At 41.2% G+C, this 23,442-nt stretch overlaps 1 protein-coding gene across 1 annotated transcript in view; it reads left to right on the plus strand.

Annotated features, from left to right (window-relative positions):
• Positions 1–2,942: 2,942 nt before the first annotated feature.
• LOC128991501 (gamma-tubulin complex component 3-like) overlaps positions 2,943–23,442 on the plus strand; it is a 33,349-nt gene continuing 12,849 nt past the window's right edge. The window contains 12 exon segments of the mRNA XM_054414428.1: positions 2,943–3,340; positions 5,641–5,822; positions 6,609–6,761; positions 7,736–7,835; positions 17,858–17,986; positions 18,391–18,506; positions 18,952–19,134; positions 19,843–20,103; positions 20,566–20,702; positions 22,176–22,327; positions 22,997–23,172; positions 23,175–23,332. Coding sequence (XP_054270403.1) covers positions 3,256–3,340; positions 5,641–5,822; positions 6,609–6,761; positions 7,736–7,835; positions 17,858–17,986; positions 18,391–18,506; positions 18,952–19,134; positions 19,843–20,103; positions 20,566–20,702; positions 22,176–22,327; positions 22,997–23,172; positions 23,175–23,332 — 1,832 coding nt within the window. The 5' untranslated portion in view covers positions 2,943–3,255.

Genomic DNA, 23,442 nt, shown 5'->3' on the forward strand with positions numbered 1-23,442 from the left:
AATGATAACATGTGGAAGAAAAGGAGTTAATCCACAATTTGCACTGAAGATATACAAGGGCTTGATCAGACCAAAATGGGAGTATTGTTCCTTCCTATTTGATCAGTGCCCCAAACAAATTATAAACAAAATTGAAAAAATCCAAAATCAGGCATTAAGGATTTCACTAGGAGCCTTCAAATCGTCACCAATAATAGCACTTCAGAACGAAGCAGCAATTGAATCTACTCAAATTAGACGCAACAATCTCACGGAAAGAATCGTTTATAAAACACTCACTGACCACAACAATAGAAATAGACACAAAATCCTTTACCTTGATCTTTTAACAAAAATAAAACCGTACTGGAGACACAAAAGAATCCCTTCATATATTGAAGTTAAAGCAACGATTGAAAACTTTTACCCAAACTTATTAGAGAATGAACTGGAAAATGCAAGAACCACTGATTGGGATGAACCACCAATACTATCCCACATTCCAGTCAACATCAATGACACCTTAAATTCATTCCAGAAACCAAAAAAAGAGACAAACCCAATCTTTTATCAACAATTGGCAAATGAAATATTAGAGTCAACTTTCAGGAAATCATGCAAAATATTTACTGATGGATCCAAAACCACAAAAGGAACCGGAGCAGCATACATCATCCCACAACTTAAAATAGAAAAAAGATATAAGCTACCCAAGCACACATCAATTTATTCAGCAGAATTGTTTGCAATTCTAATGTGTACTCAGAATCTGTCTGAAATACCTAGCAATGAAATATTGATATGTAGTGATTCACTTTCCGCAATTTCATCCATCAAAAACCTATGCAACAGAACATCAAATAATGTAAACAATATGAGCTTAACAATCTTGAAAAATTGTATAGATTCCAAAAAGATGGTCACTCTTCAATGGGTCCCTAGCCATGTAGGATTAAGATACAATGAAAAAGTTGACATCGCAGCAAAGGAAGCTATAACATCTGGAACTGACACAAAAAACATAATTTTACCAATAAATGATTTGAGATCATATCAAAAGGATAGGACATGGAAACAAAGAAACAATACCTTAAAAACTACTCCCAAGGCCTACTGGTATAAATCTATACAAAATAGCAGCACACTAGCTCCATGGTACCACAGCACAGATATGTACAGATGGGAAGTAATCAATATCATAAGGATGAGGATTGGTCACACTATGTTAAACAAAACACTCCATAGGATGAATCTATATTTTACTCCACTATGCTTAAAATGCACTATAGGGGCTGAAGAATCAATAGAACATGTCATATTTGAATGTCCTCAATATGAATATGCAAGAAAGAAATGCTTTAAAGAAATAAACAAAATAACAAACTATGACTTAAAAAACAAAATAAGAGAAATACTTGCTAGCCTAGACACTGAAATATATAGAGAAATAAATAACTATCTACAAACAATCAAGAAAAACATGTAAACTCACACAGAAAACCTAACTCACAAAACAATATCCTGTGGCATTGGGCATTGGGTTCTTCTTTCCGTGGTCCCCCCTCCCTTTCGGGTTAGGTTAGGCCTGACGGACCCCTGGCCGAGAAGAGCATCTCAAATCCAAACCCTATATCCTTGAATATCCTCACCCTTAGAATTATCCTTCTTTAAAGTATACATACTAACTAAAACTCAAAAACAAAACAAAACATAAATGTCATTAGTGACTAACAAAAATCTATATGTTTGTTACAGATAAATGTGAAAAACTATTAACCCAGGCAACCACAAGACGATAAAAGTATACTAAATTCATAAATTTGTGTACAATTGACTACATGGTGTTAAAATACCAAGTCAGCCAAAGGCATTAAGAAGAAAAAAAAAAAAAAATAAAAATAGACTAAACACAAAAACGTGAAAAAAACAAAGAAAAGAAACTTCGCGGACTTGACTCTTGGACTTGGGATTGTGGTTTTGGTCTTTTGAGTTGAAGAAGAAGAAAACTTGCATCAAGCAAACGCAAAGCAGATAGGGATGGCAAAATTTTTCGTTTTGTCGATATATCGGGTTTCCGATATATCGGAAGCAATATATCGATGTCTACGATATATCGACCCCCAAAATATCGATATTCCCGATATATCGGGACAACGATACATCGACAATTTTACTTCGCTTTTCTATAAGAAAACTGCTTATTGTAATTACAAATGTGCAGACACAGGGAACATTAAGTGTTATTTAAGTACATAGAATCACGAAAAATGTTATCTTTAATTTAGATTAAACATCATGAAAAAATTAAGTTATACACTTTTAAACTACTCAAAGGTGTTTTACACTTTTGTACTTAGAAATGTGGCCAGGTTAGGTAATGCCAAACTCTCTAAAATTGTTTATCACAGTTTAATTGAAAGTCATATAAAATACCCCATTGTGCTCTGGGGTAATTCAAGCAAACATAACCTGCAATCTTGTTTTGAACATTTTAGAAACCTAGAAATATTAACTGTTCCATCATTGTTCATTTTTGAAACTGTTTTATATGTTGAGGAAAATAATTTTGCTCAGCCTCATAATCATAGGTACAACACTAGAAATAGGGCCCTCAATCCATCAGGGCAGGGCAGCCAACTGAAACGTTTGTAGACGAAAAGAAAAGAGAGATAATTTAAATAACAAATAAACCACTTTATAATTAGCCTATATTTAAAATATACATTTAAAATGTTATATGGGCTTGCGATTGGAACTTAAATTCCCAAGAAAATTTAAATAAAATGACAATTTTTTGTCATTTTATGAATCCGATATATCGGACCCAAAAACATCGATGTCTCCGATACTATCGGGAAGAATTTGTCGATGGCAATATATCGATATATCGGGGCCAGAATATCGATGTTTCAAAAATATCGATATATCGTTGCCATCCCTAAAAGCAGAAGTCAGAAGTAGAAGTCAAAGTAATGGCGTTGTTTAGCTAAGTGTTTGAATTGTGTATATTGTCAATTAATTTATACGTGGGTTGATATTTATTTGGTTGATAGACTACATATTTATCTTATTTATAAAACAAAAGTACAGGACAGTCTTTTTTTGGATGTTGTAGTATGGATAAATGAAATGAACTGCTTATTCTAATGCCATTTTGAAACGCACTGTAAAGGGCCAAAATACCTGTAGTCTAGCCTAGGCCTATGTAAATATAAAATCTCTCTAATCGGCTTTTGACATTAAGTTTAATCCTTGCTTGACTTGATATTAATCATTATGTCAACCAGTGAACAAAATGTGCCAACTTCACAGTCCCTCATCAAGGAGTTATGCAGACAGATGTGTCCAGGCATTGATTCAGGTTACAACAAAATCATCACATACTTAAGATTAAGTAAAATCAAATAATTTATTTGACCATTTAGGCCTAATACAAGCAATGTACAATAGGCTAAGTCATAAGCATTAGTAAAACATGCGCACAACTTGAACTAGGCCTAACCCTCCGAGTGTCCATAGTTTAGGCCTTAATGTCCACCTATTTTTGGCCCCTTTGCAAGGTTTTATTAAAACGGATCTGAAAAGCTTAAAACAATGTTAATTCTAATGTTCTATATACCATTTTGTTTGGAAAATCATGGGCTTCAATATTATATATAAAACATAAGGAACATTTAAAAAAAAAAAAATTTTTAGGTAAAAAAAATATAATTTCGAAAATTTTCAAAAAAAAAATAAGTTCGCGCTCAATGAAATTGTATAAATTATAGGCCTATAAATATTTGAAAATAGCCACTTTGTTCTAAATTTAATGAGGATTACAAATATATAATCATATAGCGCGGTAAGTTATCAAATAAATAAGTTATGAGCGAAAAACGTATTTCAGTACATAGCGTTTAGCTAAGAATGCATAGCCTAACCATAGCTAGGAATCTGGCTGATAATTTACATCAATATCACTACCTACTTCTTCAGGATCATCAACCAGCACTTCAAAACCACTTAAATCTTCTTATAATGCACCACGTATATCACTACTTTTGATTTTTAACACTAAAACAATGATAAACGTAATAAAACACATCAGTCATCGGTCCGGGGGAACCTAGCTGTTTACAAATACACGCACGTCAGCTGTCTGCTACAATATTTTCGGAACTAAAATGACTAGCGCTTAGAGACAGACCTCTTAAGAAAGCTTAGAATATTACGGAAAGAACGATACCTAACTCGATCCAGTTCAATCCGATTCAGTCAGTCATAGAGCCTTCGCCGTAAACGATGTTTGTGCGTCTTAAAAGCGACGCGTGACCCTACACAAAGTGTGTTACGTGCGTCGTTTTTATGACGCGTGACACTCGGAGGGCTAAATTAAAAATCATGAAAAAAGCAAACATGCTAGCATAAAAAGCCAAAAGTAAGTTGAATACTACAGTAGAACCTTGATAACAAGACTCTTAAAGGGATTATAAAATAAGGCTTTTGATCAAGGTTGACTTCATACCGAGGTTTACAATAACATGTGTTTAGGGGTAAAATAATTTCAAGGGAATTTGAAAATGACCCTTGTTATCAAGAGTGTCTTGTTATCGAGGGTCTTGTTATCGAGGTTCTACTGTACAAAGCAAACAGCATCTGCAAAGCAACACACCATGCAAGGCAAAACCAAACAGGAAGCCATTTACCAAGCAATACATTAACTTAGGGCCTACATGTTAGATAGCCTACAGAAAATCATGCTAGAGAGGTCTTCTTCATAAAATTCTTCCACGCTTTAAAATGGGTTTAATATGAGCCATAATTTTATGGTTTTTGAAAATTTAGCTTTAGACAACTGTTTTACGGCTGTTGAGAGGTGATTAAAAAACCTCATACCTACCTGAAACAGGGTAACAATTTAGAACCAAGCTTATAGACCTAGATCTATTGATGTGTAGTTTATTTCTATTTCTGGTGTTGTACATATGGATGTCACTGTTTGTTAAAAACACACTCTCATTTTCCTTTATGGCAATTAGGCACTGGAAGATGTAGATATTGACAACTGTGTTCGAAGTCGAAAGTAGGCCTAGCTTAGGGGGTTTTAAAGATAAGTTATTTATTAAGTAGCCTAGACTAGGCCTACCGATATTGAAACATTTACAGTCTTTAAAACACTCCACTTACCTTTGGTAATAGTAATGGAAACATTTTTTTTCATTTAGGCAAATACAAGCCTAGCTAAAATATAAAACACAGAATAGGCCTAAGCCTAGCCGATTCTGTTGTGTATCTAACTGAACTACTCTAACCTAAGGAACCGCTGCACAACAGTGTAGGTATTCTAAAAATTCCCACTCCATAGAGCCATACACCTAGGCCTATTATTAAGTTAGGCTAACTTAGTTAATTAGAAATTGTCGTCAAATCTGTAGATTAATTGAGATAACCTAATATTCGCCACTTACTCTGTGGGTGAGTCCCAATCTAGAACAAATTGAATATTGTCTGTAAGTTTGAAGGAAGTTCATTTTACAGCTTACCAGCAACCAAATAGAAGATATAGGTACTAACTACCATCCTGAAATTGGCCATAGATGTGCTGGAAAGCATTCATTAAGTCGAATACCCATAACTGCTTTATCCAGGTACGGTACTAAATGTATTGAAATCTTACAGCCAACCTGGCCAGAATGTCGAAGGCTGCAATTACTACTCTCTGCAGGTTTGATACCACAAACAGCACATTCCTGTCGGACAATGATGAGTTTGCAGTGGCAGAGAGGATCAAAAAGCATTTACAGTCCCGAGGTCAAGATGCTTCGGTATTTGATGCACTACATAAGAAGCTCATCACTGTGGTAAGCAGATGAACAAGAACAAACCCAAGGCCTAAATTTAACTTGTCAGGTTAAAATAGATCCTACAATAGCACATTTTTAAAATTTTAACTAGGCCTAAGGTGTGCTGTTGAAATTTTAGTTTTATTTTAAAAGATAGGCTAAACAAATAAAATTTATTTCAAAAAGTGATTACTTAACTTATAGAAACTTACATTATTATATTTTCATAAATTTGTTTGGACTTATATTAAATGTTATTTGTCTGTCTAATTAAAAGAATTTACAGAAAATTTACTTTACTGTAGTTTAAATGCATTTGTTTATTTAGAGCTACACACATTATTTAGAGACATTATTTAGGGACACCAGGGCCTAAATAAATTAAGGTTAAAAAAGAAGCTTAGGTATAGGACTAAAATATAGTGAAAGTAGGGCCTAATTCTCGATTAACTTGTAATAGGCTATGCAGTTACCTATGTTGAAAAAATAACATTTCTCTAGCCTGGTATTATATTTCCAAATTACTTTATTCTTGGATTAGAAGTTATGGTATTATCACTTAAGATCAAATACGTTGGTGATTGACGGGATTTGAAGCTCGGACCCGGGGAACTGAAGTTCTGTGCTCTACCACTAGACCACCTCACTCCCAAACTTTATATTTAGCCAGCAGCCTTACCTTGTTCAATATACCAGTTCTTGACTATGACTAGTGCAATAGTTTTCCCTTTTTTGGATCTAGGCCTAACTTAATTTATTTGTTATGTCTCACTTGCATGTAACGTTTGTCACACTATATTGCAGTCCCGCTATAAGATGCAGAACAGGTCTGCAGTGTTGACGTTGTTCCTGAAGCTCAGCGAGGCTGAGAGCTCGTCCAATGGCAACCTAGACTTCAGCAACATTTCACAACACAGCTTTGACAGCCTGGCCATTCCCAGACACCGTACTGTGTCGGTCAGTGCGCATTGTTTGTAGGAATACATTAGGTTAGATCTATAAGACGCTGACATACTAGGATGCTTATTTTAAGGTGAAAATGAATTATATGATAGCTTTGTTACTGAATAAGATCAGCTGGGTTTTAGTCAGGACCATATAGCCCATTAGAGACAGCTAGGACCAATTTCAAATTGTCTAAAAGCTACTGACTTTTCTAAAGATCGATTTTGTAACCCTCTGATTACAGGCAAACACTATTTTACTCAGCTACCCAGTTACACACGATGTTTAGTTTTCACATCCATTGATAAAAATAAATGGAAGACAGACGGGCCTAAATACCAGCTTTTGACTATCCACAGATTGCACTCAACTATTAGTTTTGGCACAAAAGTAGTGCAATTTAAACTTTTTGTTAATATGAAATGGAAAATGGAAATAACCATTCTTGTTTGCAGTTAGTATATGTAGATTATTTTTGTACATAGGCTAACTCTAATTTACATTGTTGTCAACCCCCTACACCCACTCTGAGATGACTCAAGTGGAATATTTTAATAGTAAAAAGACAGAGTGTTGAAATAAAAGTAAGGTAAATTTTGTTGTATTAAATCAGAACAGAAAGTAAACATCATTGAATAATAAACATAACAGGTTGCTATTGTGAAAATTAGCTTCATATGTTCATCACACTAAATCTCACCTAAAGCTGAAAATGGTAGAACTTACTACCAAACATTATGTGGATCAAATGGAACAGTTTGAGAAGCTTTTTTAGGTCTGCTTTAGGTGTCGACTTAATATTTTATTACCAATTGCTGTACTATTATCATGGTAATCTGATCTTGTCAGATCAATTAATGTTTCATTGTTTTCTACAGTTTGGTGTTTTCTAAAACGGACAATTATTCATATTCTACTGAAATATTGTAGTAGGCTATTGTAAAAAAATTATTCAAGATGTTTCTAAATGATAGTGTTAATTGTAGGAGACGCAAAGCACAAAGCGATCTCCGAGTTTCCGAGGGCTTCCTACATCAACCAAGCAGTCTGTGGAATCCATGAACCGTAGCAATGGTCTTCCGAAAGGTAATAATAACTTTTAAGTTATTTATCTTTTAAGTTAAATCACTTAAAAGTGATTTAACAAATTTTAAGTTACAGATGATAAAACATTTTACTTGCGCTTAGTCTTAGCTTAATACTTTTTTTTATCCTAAGATGCTAGTCACGAGCCTGGGATTGTTTTTCACATTACTTGAGGCTAGACCGAGCATTTTAATACTAGGGATTACAATGCTTAAAATGCAGCCTAATACTGGGGATGCTCAAGTTTAAAGTACAGGGATTTTCCGGAAACTTATAATCTTGCTTTTAGAGGGAAAAGGCGTCTTTTAAGTTTACCCGTTAGACAAAAATGTCTCATAATTCTTAAAAAGTAATAAGTTTTCTAAGATTATTAAACAATTACTGGATTTTAGCGAATTTCCCATATAGGGAATAAGCTATTACCGTAGGTCTCATGGTAAGACCTAGACCCGGGACCGATTTACTTTTTCGTTTTGAGGTCCCCAGAGGCCAAAAACACCATCCGTTCAAATTCATATATATATATATATATATATTTATATATGTGTCCGTTAGCGCGATAACTCGAGCAAAATTGATCCGATTTTGATGAAATTTGGTACAAACGTGTGTGACGCAAAATTCTAGGGGGGGAATAAACTAGTATTCACCAAAGTCAGGCTAGGCCTACCCTAGAACCGGCCACACTCAAATTTCTTCCCCGGAGTGCTCAGAAGGAGCCGTGAAAAATCCAGGGGTCGATACGAAGTTGTCACGGCTTTGACTGATCAATTTATTTAAAATTTAATCGAAGGCTCAGAGCTCTAGAAGCGCTCAGGAAATCCTGCAGACGCCCAGTTGGAGCAATATCATCCCAGCCTTCGCTAACGTGTTGTGGAGAATTTTGCCTAACTTTTAGAATGACTGTAGGGCCGACGAGTATCTAATCTTATGCCAATGTGATATAAATACTCGTAATGAACTTTAAACTAATTAGTTGAAGACGTTGGTAATTGATCTAAAGGCCTAGGTAAATAATATAGAATGTAATATGACGTAAAACCCAATCCCTACAGAGTCGTCGAGGCCTAATTAATATAACTGTACGGAGAATTTATCGTGATGTTGTTTAAAATAGATTTAATATTAATTCACGTAACTGATTGTTCAAATCAGCCTGCTCCCAAGACTTGATTCTTTCACCCGCCAAAGACGGGGTTTAGAACTTAGACGACAAGTCTCGGGGTATTAAAACGGTGAAAACGAGATATAATTTGGACGTGATAATTATTTGTTAAGCGAACGGAGAAATCGTAATTTCGAAACTAATGAATTAAAATTAAATAAACTATAGCCACCGCTAGTCACTGGCAGGCAGGAACTGGCGGGTCAAGACTCAAGTTAAGATAATAGATTTAATAATTCGAAACGGAATATTAAGAAAACGAAAAGGTATAATAAGTTAAGTATGCGTAAGATAAAACAGAAAGAACGTAAAACGTAAAAATGGGCCTAACTAATATGGTAGCTAACCTTCGTAATAATATCGTAGTGTCGTTTCGTTGTATTCGTAACCCGTGCGAGCTAGTCGGTGGTCAAACAGCGAATAATCTTGTCCGGCTCAAATCCCGATTTCCTCGGCCGCGGCTCAAGCGCTGCGGTGGCGATTTCGGAAACTAGCCAACAGCTGATCGGGGATTCGCCTGTTGAGCCGGTCTAGTTGTCGTCTGTCGTTGGTCAACAAACACCATTTTGAGGTTAAGTGATGTTGTAATCGGCGTTAAATATTCGTAAAATCGGTCGTTTTAACTTTATTATGTGAAACGGAGTGCTATTATGAATAAATATATCGTTGTGGGTGTGTTTGTGTACTTCACTGTTATTAAAAGTAGGCCTACGTTCTTTGGCCCATAGCCTAAGCTATGGCCAACACATAGGCCTAGGAGTAGGATGTTGTGGATAAAAATCGGGTAAGTTATGGTGTTTGTTGACTATCAATACGTTTTTTTACCCCCCTTAAAATTTGGTACCTCACACCCCTTACCAACTTCACAAAAAAAAGAGAAAAAAAAAATTTCAAACGTGAGGGGGATGGTCCAAAGGTCTCGAAAAAGGGGTAGCTGAAGAAACGGTGTCGTGAAGAAGAGGTCGTGTACGAGAGGGAAAAGTAAACGAAAAAAATAAAATCTTCTTGAAAACAAAATAAAGGACTTCTTGAACGAAAATAAAACCCAACTGGTATAAAAACACCTCTCGTAAAATCGGAAGAAAAAGGATGAACGATAAAACTAAAAATAAAATACTTCTGAATCATCGAACGTAGGGTAATGATTCTTCGGCCCTCAACGTTGGTGGTAGGGCTTCAGGTCCTTCACGTGAACCACGTGTGACATCCCCGTGCGCACGTCTCTCACCGTGTACATGTTGGCCCCACGCCGCTCCTCAACCTCGCAGGGCCCGTCGAACTTGGGCGCGAGCTTCCCGACTACGGCGTCGGCCGCGGAAGACAGCGTGTGAATCCGCCGCAGCACGCGCTCGCCGTTGCGGTACCTCACCTCCCGTCGTCGGAGGTTGTAGTACCTTGCCTGCTGTTCGTAGGCGGTCTTGAGGTTGGCGTGGACCTTTTCGTAGATGCGTCCGAATTCTTGCGTTCGTCTGTCGTGGACTTCGGCGAGCGTTGGCTGTCCGTCAACGTCGGGTGTCGCCTCCAACGTTTTCCCTCGGACAGCTTTCGGGACTCTGAGTTCGCGGCCTAATGTTAGCATCGCCGGCGTGTAACCCGTCGAATCGTGGACGGCGGTGTTTATGGCGAACTGGAGCTCGGCGATATGGGCGTCCCATGACCTATGATTCTCCTTCACGAACTGAGAGATCATGGTCTTCACAACGCGGTTGACTCGTTCTACCGGGTTCGATTGCGGACTGTAGGGAGCTGTGTTCGTGAAAGTTATGTCCCAATCCGTCGCCAGTTCCCTAAAGAGGTTCGAAACGAACTGAGTCCCGTTGTCGGTGACTATGGACTCAGGCGCTCCGTATCGAAGGAGCATCTCTTTAGTTTTGCTGACAACGTTCTTGGCCGTTGCTGACCCGATAGGACATAACTCAACCCACTTGCTGTACGTGTCCTGGATCACCAGCAGGAAGCGGTGGCCCTTTCCCGACCTGGGTAGTGGACCCACTAGATCGGCGGACACCGTGTACCACGGACCTTTTGGAGCCCGGAAGTACATCTTCCCTGCCGGTTTCGTCTGCGCCACCTTGTACTTTTGGCAGGCATCACAGGATCTCACGTAGGCTTTCGTCTCCCGACGCCATCCAGGCCAAAAATATTCGGGCCCTACACGGCAAAGTGTTTTCTTGACACCAAGGTGTCCTGCCGTAGCGTCATCGTGGTTCTGTCGTAGTACCGCCTCTACTTGCCCTGGAGGAACGCACATTCTCCAGGACAGCTTACCACCACTCCCATGGCGTTGGGAGGTTCGGTAAAGGCGGTTCTCCACGATTTGATATCGTGGATAGCGTCGTGGGCTGGCGGTCACAGCTGCGTACAACCGGTCGTACCAATCAGTCGGAGGGACGTTGTTGGCTTCGTCGGGGCGTGCGTCGGATTGCGTCGCGTCACTCGGTTGGTTTTCCGGTCTCGTCGATTCCCTGCGTCTGGTTGTGCGTCGCTCGCGAGGCGCGTCTGTCACCTCCGATGTGAGATGACTCACCGCGACCAGGCCCGATTGGCACTCGTTGGTCACGGGTTGCCTCGACTAAGCGTCGGCGACGCGGTTCAGGGTGCCCTTCCGGTACTTGATCTCGAAGGTGTACTGCTGAAGTTCCATCACCCACCGTGCCAGACGTCCGCTAGGCTCGTGTAGCCTCATCAGCCATTTCAGCGCGACGTGGTCGGTTATGGCGACGAACTCGTAACCCTCGAGGTACGGTTTGAATTTTCGGGTCGCCCAAACCAGAGCAAGACACTCTAACTCCGTCGTTGTATAATTCTTCTCTTGGTCCGTAAGCAGTCGGCTGGCGTACGCGATGACGACCTCGCCGGATTCTTGGTTCTGCGTGAGAGCGGCTCCAAGACCGATGGTCGACGCGTCGGTCTGGAGGACAAACGGGACCGAGAAGTCGGGACAGGCCAGGACAGGAGCGGAGGTGAGGCGTCGTTTTAGTTCCTCAAACGATTCTTCCTGTCCAGGGCCCCACAGCCACCGAGCGTTCTTCTTCAGTAGTTGTCGCATCGGGGCGGTTACTTGGGCAAACCTGTCCACGAAACGACGGTACCAGGACGCGAGACCGAGAAAGCTTCGAAGGGTTTTACCGTTCGTAGGTCGTGGGAACTCGGCGATAGCACGGACCTTCTCTGGGTCGGTTGATATCCCCTCGTTGTTGACGACGTGTCCGAGATATCTGAGCTCCTTTTTGCAGAAGTTACACTTCTCTGGGTTTAAACGTAGGCCAGCCTTTCTAAGGCGTTCGAAGACCACCCGGAGGATCTGCAAGTGCTCAGTAAACGTTGCGGACACCACAACGAGGTCGTCGAGGTAGGCAAACACCTTCGGCTCAAGCTCCGGACCGATGACCTTGTCCAGGAGGCGTTGAAAGGTCGCTCCGGCGGAATGGAGTCCAAAGGGCATAACCGTGAACTGGAATAGGCCTAACCCGGGTACGGTGAACGCGGTGATCGGTCGGCTTTCCTTCGCTAACGGCACCTGCCAATAGCCTTGCTTCAAGTCCAGTGTACTGATGTATCTCGCCGGCCGTAGTTTCTCCAGAATCGCGTTGATTCTGGGCAGCGGATACGCGTCGGGGACAGAGCATTCGTTGACTTTGCGCATATCGATGCAGAAACGAAATTTGCCGTTACTCTTCCTCGTCAGCACGACTGGCGAACTCCAAGGACTATCCGATGGTTCAATAACACCATCGCGGAGCATCGTCGCCACCTCTTCGTCGATGATAGCTTGCATCGCGGGATTCCTGGGATAATACCGTTGCTTGACGGGAGCGGCGTTTTCTTTGAGCCGTATCGTGTGCTCAGCCAACGCCGTCTTCCCCGAAACGTCGTCAAACAGTGGCAGCTCGCGTTCCAAGAATTCCGTGAGTCTCGTGTCTCCTTCGGAGGTCAAATTTTCGAGGGCGTTTACCGGATAGGACGGGGGAACGTCGTCGTTGCGGAGGTTCTGTACAGCGGTGTGTACACTGACAAGAGCGAGGTCAGTAATACACCGAATGCCGAGTACCACCTCCACACTCAGGTTCGGGACATACAGGGCATCCCACGAGTACGTCTGGCCCACGATTTCACCGTCCACTCTGTACCTATCCGAGACACGGCAATTCGCTCCGTTGGCCATACGTAGGTTGACGTCAGCCTGGTCGGGTACGCTGCCACACGTCCGAAGGTGACGTACGGCGCGATCTCCAATCAGACTGACCGACGAGCCGGTATCGACGAGGGCGCTGAACGTCTCACCTGAGATGACCACGTCGACGAAGGGTCGGTCATCTCTGGGGGCGCGTTCGCGGCTGACGGTTCCCGTGAATTCCGTTATGAAGCCGAGCCAGCGATTCCACTCCTCGGAGGTCGTGCGACGTTTCGTTCTACGGGGCTCAGGCGACCTCCCGCAGACTGAACCCGATGTCCGTTTCCCGAGCCGCAGTTGCAGCGACGCGTCGAGATGCCTACCCTCTTGCAGTGGTAGCAACGCAGGACCTTGGGCTTCGAACACTCGCGAAACAGATGTCCGGTTTCGTCGCAGTTCCAGCACACGAATTGCCGAGAGCCTGCCGCTCGTTCGTTCGTCGTACCGGGCGATCTGGTTCTCGTAGAGTCCGGCGTCCGCCTCCGCCTGTAGTCGTCTCGTGGCGAACAGTCGCGGGAGTTGGACCGAGCAAACGTTGTTGTCTTGCGACCGTCCTCCAAGGGTTTACCAGGTCGTGACCTGGCCGTCACCTCGGATTCCTCGGCATGGTCGTCCGACCAGCGATCAATCGCCGCGCTGTTGTAGACCCGGTCGACTTTCCGTTCTCGAACGTATGCGGTTTCCGGGATCAGCGACAGCGAAGGTGGTGGTGGCGGACGGAAGGTCTGTCGGCAACGTACATACGCCTCGTACCCCTCAGCTCTTTCCAACAACTCCTCCAGAGTACAAAAATCGGTACGACGTAAGACGAGTTTGTACTCCGGGCGCATGTTGCGGTATATGAGGTCGAGTTTACCCTGCTGCGAGAACGTACCGCTCCTCCGAATCAACGTTGAGAGCGCGACGACGTAGTCACGAATGGATTCGCGCTCGCCTTGTGTCCGTCGCCTTACCTCGTCGTCTAGATCTTGTCGATATAATGGAGGGAGGTATTGATCTTCGAACTGACGTTTGAAATCTTGATACGTCCGCCAGCTACCGCGACAGTTCCGATACCAAAGCAATGCCGGGCCGTGAAGGAGTTCCGGCAAAGCCTTCGTCAGCTCGTCGATATCGATTGAGTAGGCTTCCGCCAACTCCTCCAGACGTTCCAGAAACGAGACCGGGTCCTTCTTGCCGTCAAACCGCAGATTCCACTTGCGGACCCGATTGCACAACGACGGCGTGTCGTCTCCCACTCTCGTCCCACCCCACGGGTTGGGGTTGTCTGGACGTGAGGTTGAGAAGGCGGGTCGTGGTTGTGACGTCACCAGGCCCTGGTTGGATCGCGGCCATTCGTGGGTCCGGTCTTCGAACTCGTGACGCGGGATGTGGGTTCGTGGCTCGTAGGTCCGGTCTTCGTAATCGTGACGCATCGCCTGGGTTTGTGCCGGTATGATAGGCTGTCGAGGAAGTGTCAGGTCGTGCGACGTCAGGCAAGTCGTTGGCCGTTCTCCGCGACGCTCAAACATCGCGCGGGATTCGCGTTCCGTCGGTAGACCGAAGGGCACGGGGTACGATAGGATGTCTTCCCCGGTCGACGGGATGTAGGCCGGACGCCTCACCAACGCCGCGAGGGCTCGTCGAACGGATTCGGAATCAGCGTTTGGAGAGACTCCGAGCATTTCTCGCACGCTGGCCATCTCCTGGTACGCGGAAGGAGGTGCCAGCCACTGTCGGACTTGCGTATCGTAGGCTGTCGAGGCTGTTATCGCCGTCGGGTTCATCGGCTGACCGATGCTTCCCAACGGGTTCTTCCGATAATCGCAAAAACGTTTGCGGAGCTCGGCGACGCTACCCTCAGTTTCTAGATGATATTTACTCATCTCGGCTATCAGTTGCTGTTTGTTCAGCGTATGTATCCAACTGACGCGCGGGTCGTCCAACGGTGATTTCGGGATGTTCTCCATCGTCGAAGGTATTTGGGAGATCGTCGTCGTGGTCGTGGTCGTCGTTGACGTTTGAATTCCCACCGTGGATATCGTCACGTGGCCGATCGGTAGCGTATCGGGTCGGGCGATGGTCGTCGGGGTACTCGAAGTCGTTGATTTTGTTTCTCCAGTCATTTCGTCTAAATTTCGAAGTCAAAACCGTGTTTTCGAGTCCAAATGTTCGGGCGCCAGAGATGTGACGCAAAACTCTACAAAACGACAGTACAAGGACGTGAGACCGAGGAAGCTCAGTCCCTGTTCGGGCGCCAGAGATGTGACGCAAAATTCTAGGGGGGGAATAAACTAGTATTCACCAAAGTCAGGCTAGGCCTACCCTAGAACCGGCCACACTCAAATTTCTTCCCCGGAGTGCTCAGAAGGAGCCGTGAAAAATCCAGGGGTCGATACGAAGTTGTCACGGCTTTGACTGATCAATTTATTTAAAATTTAATCGAAGGCTCAGAGCTCTAGAAGCGCTCAGGAAATCCTGCAGACGCCCAGTTGGAGCAATATCATCCCAGCCTTCGCTAACATGTTGTGGAGAATTTTGCCTAACTTTTAGAATGACTGTAGGGCCGACGAGTATCTAATCTTATGCCAATGTGATATAAATACTCGTAATGAACTTTAAACTAATTAGTTGAAGACGTTGGTAATTGATCTAAAGGCCTAGGTAAATAATATAGAATGTAATATGACGTAAAACCCAATCCCTACAGAGTCGTCGAGGCCTAATTAATATAACTGTACGGAGAATTTATCGTGATGTTGTTTAAAATAGATTTAATATTAATTCACGTAACTGATTGTTCAAATCAGCCTGCTCCCAAGACTTGATTCTTTCACCCGCCAAAGATGGGGTTTAGAACTTAGACGACAAGTCTCGGGGTATTAAAACGGTGAAAACGAGATATAATTTGGACGTGATAATTATTTGTTAAGCGAACGGAGAAATCGTAATTTCGAAACTAATGAATTAAAATTAAATAAACTATAGCCACCGCTAGTCACTGGCAGGCAGGAACTGGCGGGTCAAGACTCAAGTTAAGATAATAGATTTAATAATTCGAAACGGAATATTAAGAAAACGAAAAGGTATAATAAGTTAAGTATGCGTAAGATAAAACAGAAAGAACGTAAAACGTAAAAATGGGCCTAACTAATATGGTAGCTAACCTTCGTAATAATATCGTAGTGTCGTTTCGTTGTATTCGTAACCCGTGCGAGCTAGTCGGTGGTCAAACAGCGAATAATCTTGTCCGGCTCAAATCCCGATTTCCTCGGCCGCGGCTCAAGCGCTGCGGTGGCGATTTCGGAAACTAGCCAACAGCTGATCGGGGATTCGCCTGTTGAGCCGGTCTAGTTGTCGTCTGTCGTTGGTCAACAAACACCATTTTGAGGTTAAGTGATGTTGTAATCGGCGTTAAATATTCGTAAAATCGGTCGTTTTAACTTTATTATGTGAAACGGAGTGCTATTATGAATAAATATATCGTTGTGGGTGTGTTTGTGTACTTCACTGTTATTAAAAGTAGGCCTACGTTCTTTGGCCCATAGCCTAAGCTATGGCCAACACATAGGCCTAGGAGTAGGATGTTGTGGATAAAAATCGGGTAAGTTATGGTGTTTGTTGACTATCAATACGTTTTTTTACCCCCCTTAAAATTTGGTACCTCACACGTGTAAACCTACATTTATTCAAACGAGTTCGCGAACCAGCATAATCGGACCATGGGATCAGGGGTTTATGGGGGGTTTTATGGGGTAAAAATGGGTTTTTCTCATTTTTGACCCTAAAAATTTCAAATTTCTAAATTTCTCTCTAGACCATTTTGAAGAGCTTAAAAAAACAAATAATTTAGTATATTGAAGTGTTTTTGAATGCTCATTGACTACGGAGAAAATTAAAAAAATTGTAAATTTAAAATTCCCATGTTATTCTTATGGAGAATAAATAAACTGTTGTAGTTTGCTTGTTCATGGATATATTTTAATCAAATTTGGCAATTTGGTTTATTTCATACTAAGCTATCAATATTTCAATTGAAAAAACACACCTCAACATCTTCCCCGTAGCAGCAAACCTAACTACTCACTAAAATTAATGTTATTTAAATAGGAAATAAATCTGAAAATTTATAGGGAATATTTTAAAAGAAATCAAGCCGGGTAAATGGAAATTCGCTTAGTATGCAGGTTTGCTGCGACGGGGGTAGTTGCTACTAAACAATAACTCTAGTTCAAAAAACAAAGCCTGCTAGTAAAAAGCTGCAGCAACATTTGTTTGGTGGTAACAAAGAGTGTTACTCATCAGCATATCAGTGTGATATTAAGCTAATTTTACAACTAAGGACTAATCAACATTAAGTTTACCCAAATAGTATCAAGAGTTTACAATTATAGGTGATTCATATAAGATTTAATATGTTTAGTTTCTTCAAATGAGTTTTATTTTGCAATTCCATCAATATTATGAACTGGATTTCTTAAAAAGGTCAAACAATCTTAGTTGGGTGGTTTTAAATGAATCGCAAGTAGCAGAATTAGCGATTGTAGCAAAGTGTTAGAGGCTAATTATTGTATCCATATTATAAGTATGCAAATTGTTGGATTAGTACTGTTTTATTAACCTGAGTGTACAAGATTCCGGAAAGTTAGCACTTTAATATAGTGAACACAAATGGTTTTACAAATCTTAAACTTTTCTTTACAGAAAACTCAGTGAGTATAAATGTAAATACCGAACGGCGCATCAACCGTAGCAGCTCTGAGAGGCCTGAAATGTTGACCAGGACATTGCCCTCGTCTCAGACACCACCTCGGACACAACGCTTTGCTCCTGGTAACAACTTGCTTCAATAAATTTTATCAATCACTTGTTGTTTATAAGCTGTCAATACTTGTAGTTTTTATTTGATACTGTACCAAAACCTATCAATATAATTGAAATCATGGACATAAAAAAATATTAAAATATTAAAAATATTGAATTTTATAATTGTTTGCCTCAAATTAGAAGCCTAATCCTGAGACAGAGTTACCCTTACAAAATACCTAATGGTTTTGGTGGTTGCTGAGGTTTACAGCAGGTACAGTAAAAAATTGTAATCATCTGAAACTTCAAGAAAATATGTGCTTTATCCTTCCACTTAAATAAAACTATAAAATAGTGTATGTATATGAAGTGCATTTTGACTATTCTGCCAATATAGGCTAGTTATCTTAGAGTGTGTTGGCTTTTTACAGGTAAATATGACGTCACAGAATTGCAAATCATCAAAGAACTTCTCTTCTGTTTTCAAGGAATTGAAGGAGACATACTGAGACTGGATAACGATAATGGATTTAAAATTGATCCTTTGGTAAGTTTAAGTGTTTTAAGTATTGAATCTTTATGATATCAAGAAATAATTGTGCTTGTTTGCACTAATTGATCTATTATTTACTAATACAGGTCTGCTGCAATCCTGCATACTTAGGATTAATGAGATAAAAACAACATTCAGATTGTTCATTTCAGTTTTGATTCCAACTTTTTTTGTTTTTATGAGGTTGGCAGCCTCATTTACCTTGCATTTGCCTGTCCACATGGACTACAGAGATCTGTGTGTGGAACGTATCCAGCAAAGTCAGGAGTGAGCTGGTACAGTACAAGGGTGAACTGCACTGATAAAAAATAGTAGCAGGAACCACGATCCAATCCCACGACATGGCAGCCGTGGGCCCGAAGTCCGTGGCACTACCAACTAAGCCACTGATTCACCATTTCATTCATCATTCTCTCCACTACGTGACTGTGTGTTGCAGGCTAAAGTAACTCAGCCCAACATGGTCAGATCACTGATGGAGATGGGTTACCTACACAACTGTGTGACCAGCAGTTGTCAACAGTTGGAGGAGAAGGGAGGTAACGTGGCCCGAGGACTGACTACAGCTATACGAGCTCAGCTCACTGAGTACTACAGCACAGTTGCGGAGCTCCACTCCAAGGTGAGGCATAGCAGTTTAGGCTCTACTGTTTGTTATTTGTAATTTAATGGGTATAAAAGGTTAAGTTTTTAATAATATTATTAACGTGGTTTATGACGTTTTGAGATTTTAAACTTTGTCCCGAGGTTGCTGGTTTCATTCTGTGTTTTTAAGGCTCTTAGAGCTTTTAAAATATTGGTTCCTAGAATCTATGTCCAGAATGTTCTCAAAGTTTTGATCCTTTTTAAGGTATACACAATATATCAGGTGGAGGAAAGCAACCTATTGGACCTCACTTGCCGCCATTCCAGCTATACTTAAAATACAGTAGACTCTTGCTCATCCGGACTAATGTGGCGGATGTCTGGTCCGGATTACAAAAAATCCGGACTATCGAGTCGAGAGTCGATCAATTATAGTCTTTATGGTGTTTTTTTTCAATTTTGTTCCAGGTCCACAGTATTGATAGCCTGGCAAATGCAGTTCCACCGGTAATAATTTTTACTGCCGTGTTATCACTGTTATCAGGTAGTCTCGGTCCCCTTTAGCTTAGATAGTCGGACTTCTACTGTACTGTGCCGCTAAAAAAATGATGAAAAACATGAAACTCCACTACATGGTTTGGAGTAACTGAACACTATTTTCCACTATTTTAACCTCAATGTCACATTCACCAAACTTAGTAGGTTGTTTCTCTAAAAATCTGTCTTCACCCTATTGTGTTTTCAGCTGAAGCAGACTCAGTCGATGTCACAAATAGATGACTCGCCTCTAAGTGAGGAAACGTCCAGTCATTTTGTCCAGACAGGGCTGACACTACGACGGCTGCTGGTGTGGATGCGAGAGCCGCGAAGGAGGTTTCAAGTGTTGGTAGACCTGTGTCAGGTGTGCATGGATCTGCGCGGCGGAGCTATCATCAGTGCAGCCTACCCCTACAGCTATCACGGCTCTCTGGAAGTACAGAAGACTGCCACTAAACTCCTGGCTGCGGTGAGCAGTAGTCAGTAAATCCTGTTCCTTTAGTAAAATGAATATTATTTGTTCATGACAGCAGACTCCTTCCCTTTTAGTGGAATTGGGACCAGATCGTTATCTGAACTTAAAACAACTGTATGTAAGCAGAAGTCTAACATAAAAAAATCAAATGTTTACATGCTAAGTTAGTAAATAGCTTTTCAGGCGCTACTAGGCTACTAAGTACTAACACTCATCCAGTGTCTAAAACATATAATTCTTTATCTATAATCCATCTCTGGCATACCTATGTAAGTAGATGTTAATCTATATCCGATTCCATCTCTGTCATTGCCATATTTTAACAACTGGTTAGGATGAATCCACTTGTTGTTATACACTAACATTTTTGTTTGTTTCATGTATGTTAAACCTTGTTAAACTTAATTGTAACTATTCAATCTCTGATTGTTTTAAATATGGTTTATGGCTTTTCAGGCCGCTAGACCGTTGTTTACACTGATGTGCCATTGGATAGTTCAAGGCGAACTCTATGACCCTTACGATGAGTTCTTCGTCGGAGTCAACAAAATGTGTCTACCTCACAATCAATGGAAAGATAAATATTTTTTAAGGTATGGCAGTTCAAACTCTTGGTTAAATGTTTGATTAAGATTATTTTTGTTGGTTATTTGTTTTATTTATTGGCAGGCTAACGGGCACTTAAGTTTTTTTAAAGGATTTTTTGGTGGATTTGTTTGATAGCCTCACTGTCAAAAATAGTTGAAAATACACAAATAAACACAAACAGCTGGTTTAAAGCCCTTACTCAAACCTGCAACTCCTCAGAATTGAGAATATGGTAACTTTCCCACGAGTGGAAAACAAAAATCCAGCAAACCTCCCAACCTAAACCTGAAATAATAATCTTACCCCAACACAGCAGGCTTTTGTAAATATAGAATAATTTTCACAGTATAATGTGTTCAGTTGTGACTTAGTGATAGTGACGATAAACCATTTGACAGCATATTCTTCTTCTCCCTCCACAACCAGAACAAAGGCTCTACTACTGAAAGACAAGTAGCTTCAAAAATGCACGTTCATGTGTTTATTTGTGTATTTTCATAAATTTTTGTCAGCGAAGTAAGCCAGGCTTACAGCCATCTTTACAAACCATGTTATAGCGATGCTGGGCTCATATAGACCACAGTACGGCTCAACCAACACCTAAAGTGAAGTTGCACAATATCCCCAAGATTGAATTGAATTCATATTATTTTAGTGCATTGAAACACTGAGCTAAGCCACATCTATATCACAGCCATTTTGATGAAAGCTAAATAATAATATGAATTTAAATAGAAACGTGAGACAGCTTGCCGCTTACACCTGATGGGCGGAAGGTAGGTAATCAATTACAAACTACTTTTATTTTGTTGAAGTAGATAGTACTATCTACTTCAACAAAATAAAAGGTTAGATAGGTCCCTAACCCCTTAGTCCCCCTTAGTCTCCCCTCTTAAGAAAAATTAATGCATACTTAAATTAGTAATTTTAGGATTGACCTATACATTCCTAGCGGTGACGGCAGCTCTCCCTCGATGGATTCCTTGCTGCCACTGACCAAGAGTTCTCGTCATACCACTCCTACTCATTAGACATGAGATAATAACGCCTTCCTTCCCGTATATTTTATGGTTTTCTACATCGCTGCTGTGACACAAGCGTCATAGTTAATTTCAAGACCATTAAAGTTGTTTTTTTTTTCAACCTTGGTGGCACCGTGATCGTCTCCCACAGTTACGGCAATATTTTGACCATTTACCATGAAGACATTGAGAATGTTAGATCGCACAATTTACACAGACACTCTTGTCATAATATCTGAGCTTGATTTTCTGGTTTTTAACTTAGATCACTTGAGCTTTTAAATTATGCTAAACTCACCTGAAAAATTAACCCTCTGGCATACCTATTGATTTACAGTAATAAATTGATACACTTCAACTACTAAAGTGGTTTAGAATTGTTCATCAGACCTGGTGAAATTGGCTTTATGCAAACTTTGTCCGTATCGTAATGTTATAGACTGATTATGTCTACAGGAACAGTCTAGTACCAGCTGTGATGACAGAGCAGCAGGCCATGATGGTGCTCAGTGCTGGTCGATGTATCAACTTCCTCAACGAGATCTGCAGCCACAAGATGGAAGTGACCGGTGCCCGAGCGAAGCTGCGCAAACTCCACACGGCTAAAGGTGGGCAGTGAGTGGGTTATATATTAGTAATTTGGTCTTATACCGTTATAAATACTAGGTGTTAGTCTGATTCCCCCGAAGATCTCTAAAAAGTAGGCGATGTGAGAGTGTCAAAAGTAATATTAATTTTGGTGAAAAACAGTAACTTTCAAAATAGGTTATTTGTTTATAAGTTTTTAATATTATACCAATTTGATTACTAGGTCTTCTTGAGGGTTGGAGTTCATAGAATTTTGTTTCTTTATATAATTGAGGTATAGAATATTATAACATAGAGCCAAAATGTTACCTATCCTGAACCTATCGTACAATCTCGCTCATCCCTAATAACTACACTCTTCTTTAGTCCATTGTAAAGTTGTGTGTTTCTTGTGCCAGAATGGAAATTTTTCCACTCAAGTAGGTCTATTGCAGGAGATGATAATAGGCCGCCTCAAAAGAATTTCACAAACATAGCCCCACAACAATCCTTATAACAGTTTAGTTTGTTACAGTTAATATATTGTATTGTTTCATTGTTATATGACAGAAGGGTAGTTTCTGCAGCTGGCAGAGCCGGCCAGTCCGTTGGCCATCATCATAGAAGCTGCCTGTAGGGAGGCCTCTCAGCTAGTGCTAGAGACTCTCAAGTCACAGTTCTATGTGTTACTCTCTATGTTTGTTCTACAGAGGGGGAGTTTCTGCAGCTGGCAGAGCCGGCCAGTCCGTTGGCCATCATCATAGAAGCTGCCTGTAGGGAGGCCTCTCAGCTAGTGCTAGAGACTCTCAAGTCACAGTTCTATGTGTTACTCTCTATGTTTGTTCTACAGAGGGGGAGTTTCTGCAGCTGGCAGAGCCGGCCAGTCCGTTGGCCATCATCATAGAAGCTGCCTGTAGGGAGGCCTCTCAGCTAGTGTTAGAGACTCTCAAGTCACAGTTCAAGCTGTTTGTCAACTTCCATGGTCTGAGGAGGTACATGCTGATGGGACAGGGTGACTTCTACCGCTACCTCATACAGCTGCTTGAGTAAGTGTAGAAATTTGGACTGTGTTTTTGGGTAACAATGTTCATATGTGTAGCGTTAAGTCCCTTGGTTGGTGTATCATTGGCTCAGTTGGTAGTGTAATAAGAATACT

This window comes from Macrosteles quadrilineatus, unplaced genomic scaffold (assembly GCF_028750875.1).
Source record: "Macrosteles quadrilineatus isolate MER2022 unplaced genomic scaffold, UCM_ALF_1.0 Scaffold_4__1_contigs__length_99947679, whole genome shotgun sequence".
NCBI classification, from domain to species: Eukaryota; Metazoa; Arthropoda; class Insecta; order Hemiptera; family Cicadellidae; genus Macrosteles; species Macrosteles quadrilineatus.